The following is a 327-nucleotide window of genomic DNA, read 5'->3' as shown; positions in this document are numbered from 1 at the left end:
GCTCCTTCTCTTCCCGCGCCTTCTGCTCGGCCTCTCGACGCACTTTCTCCACCAAGTCTGCCCTTTTCTTGGCCAGCTTGGAGCCATCAAGGGGCACGAAGTACAGGTCTGTGCGGGAGCAGGAGTTGAAGCCGCGGTCCAGGTGCTTGTTGAATCTGGGGGTGAGAGGTGAAGCCTGTCAGTGCAGAAGGGGCTGGAGGGCACGGATGGGGAGGGGGATGGGGACAGGGGCAGGCAAAGCCAAGCCAAGACACATGGAAAAGGGAAGAGCATCACAGAAAAGATGAAAGAGCACAGCTGCACGGCACGCTCAGGGTGACCTTCCAT

At 59.3% G+C, this 327-nt stretch overlaps 1 protein-coding gene across 1 annotated transcript in view; it reads right to left on the bottom strand.

The window, feature by feature from the left end:
* The window catches only part of LOC103779714 (atrophin-1-like), a gene marked incomplete at its 5' end in the record, with an annotated part of 3,434 nt that extends 3,279 nt beyond the window's left edge, over positions 1-155 (bottom strand). Inside the window, one exon of the mRNA XM_008947363.1 lies at positions 1-155. This exon is cut by the window's left edge and continues 50 nt beyond it. Within this exon, the coding sequence (XP_008945611.1) occupies positions 1-155 (155 nt within the window).
* Positions 156-327: the final 172 nt, after the last annotated feature.

The sequence above is a fragment of the Merops nubicus genome, unplaced genomic scaffold (assembly GCF_000691845.1).
Source record: "Merops nubicus isolate BGI_N331 unplaced genomic scaffold, ASM69184v1 scaffold32130, whole genome shotgun sequence".
Lineage (NCBI taxonomy): Eukaryota > Metazoa > Chordata > Aves > Coraciiformes > Meropidae > Merops > Merops nubicus.
The sequence above is the reverse complement of the archived record's forward strand: the minus strand, read 5'-3'. Positions and strand labels throughout refer to the sequence as shown.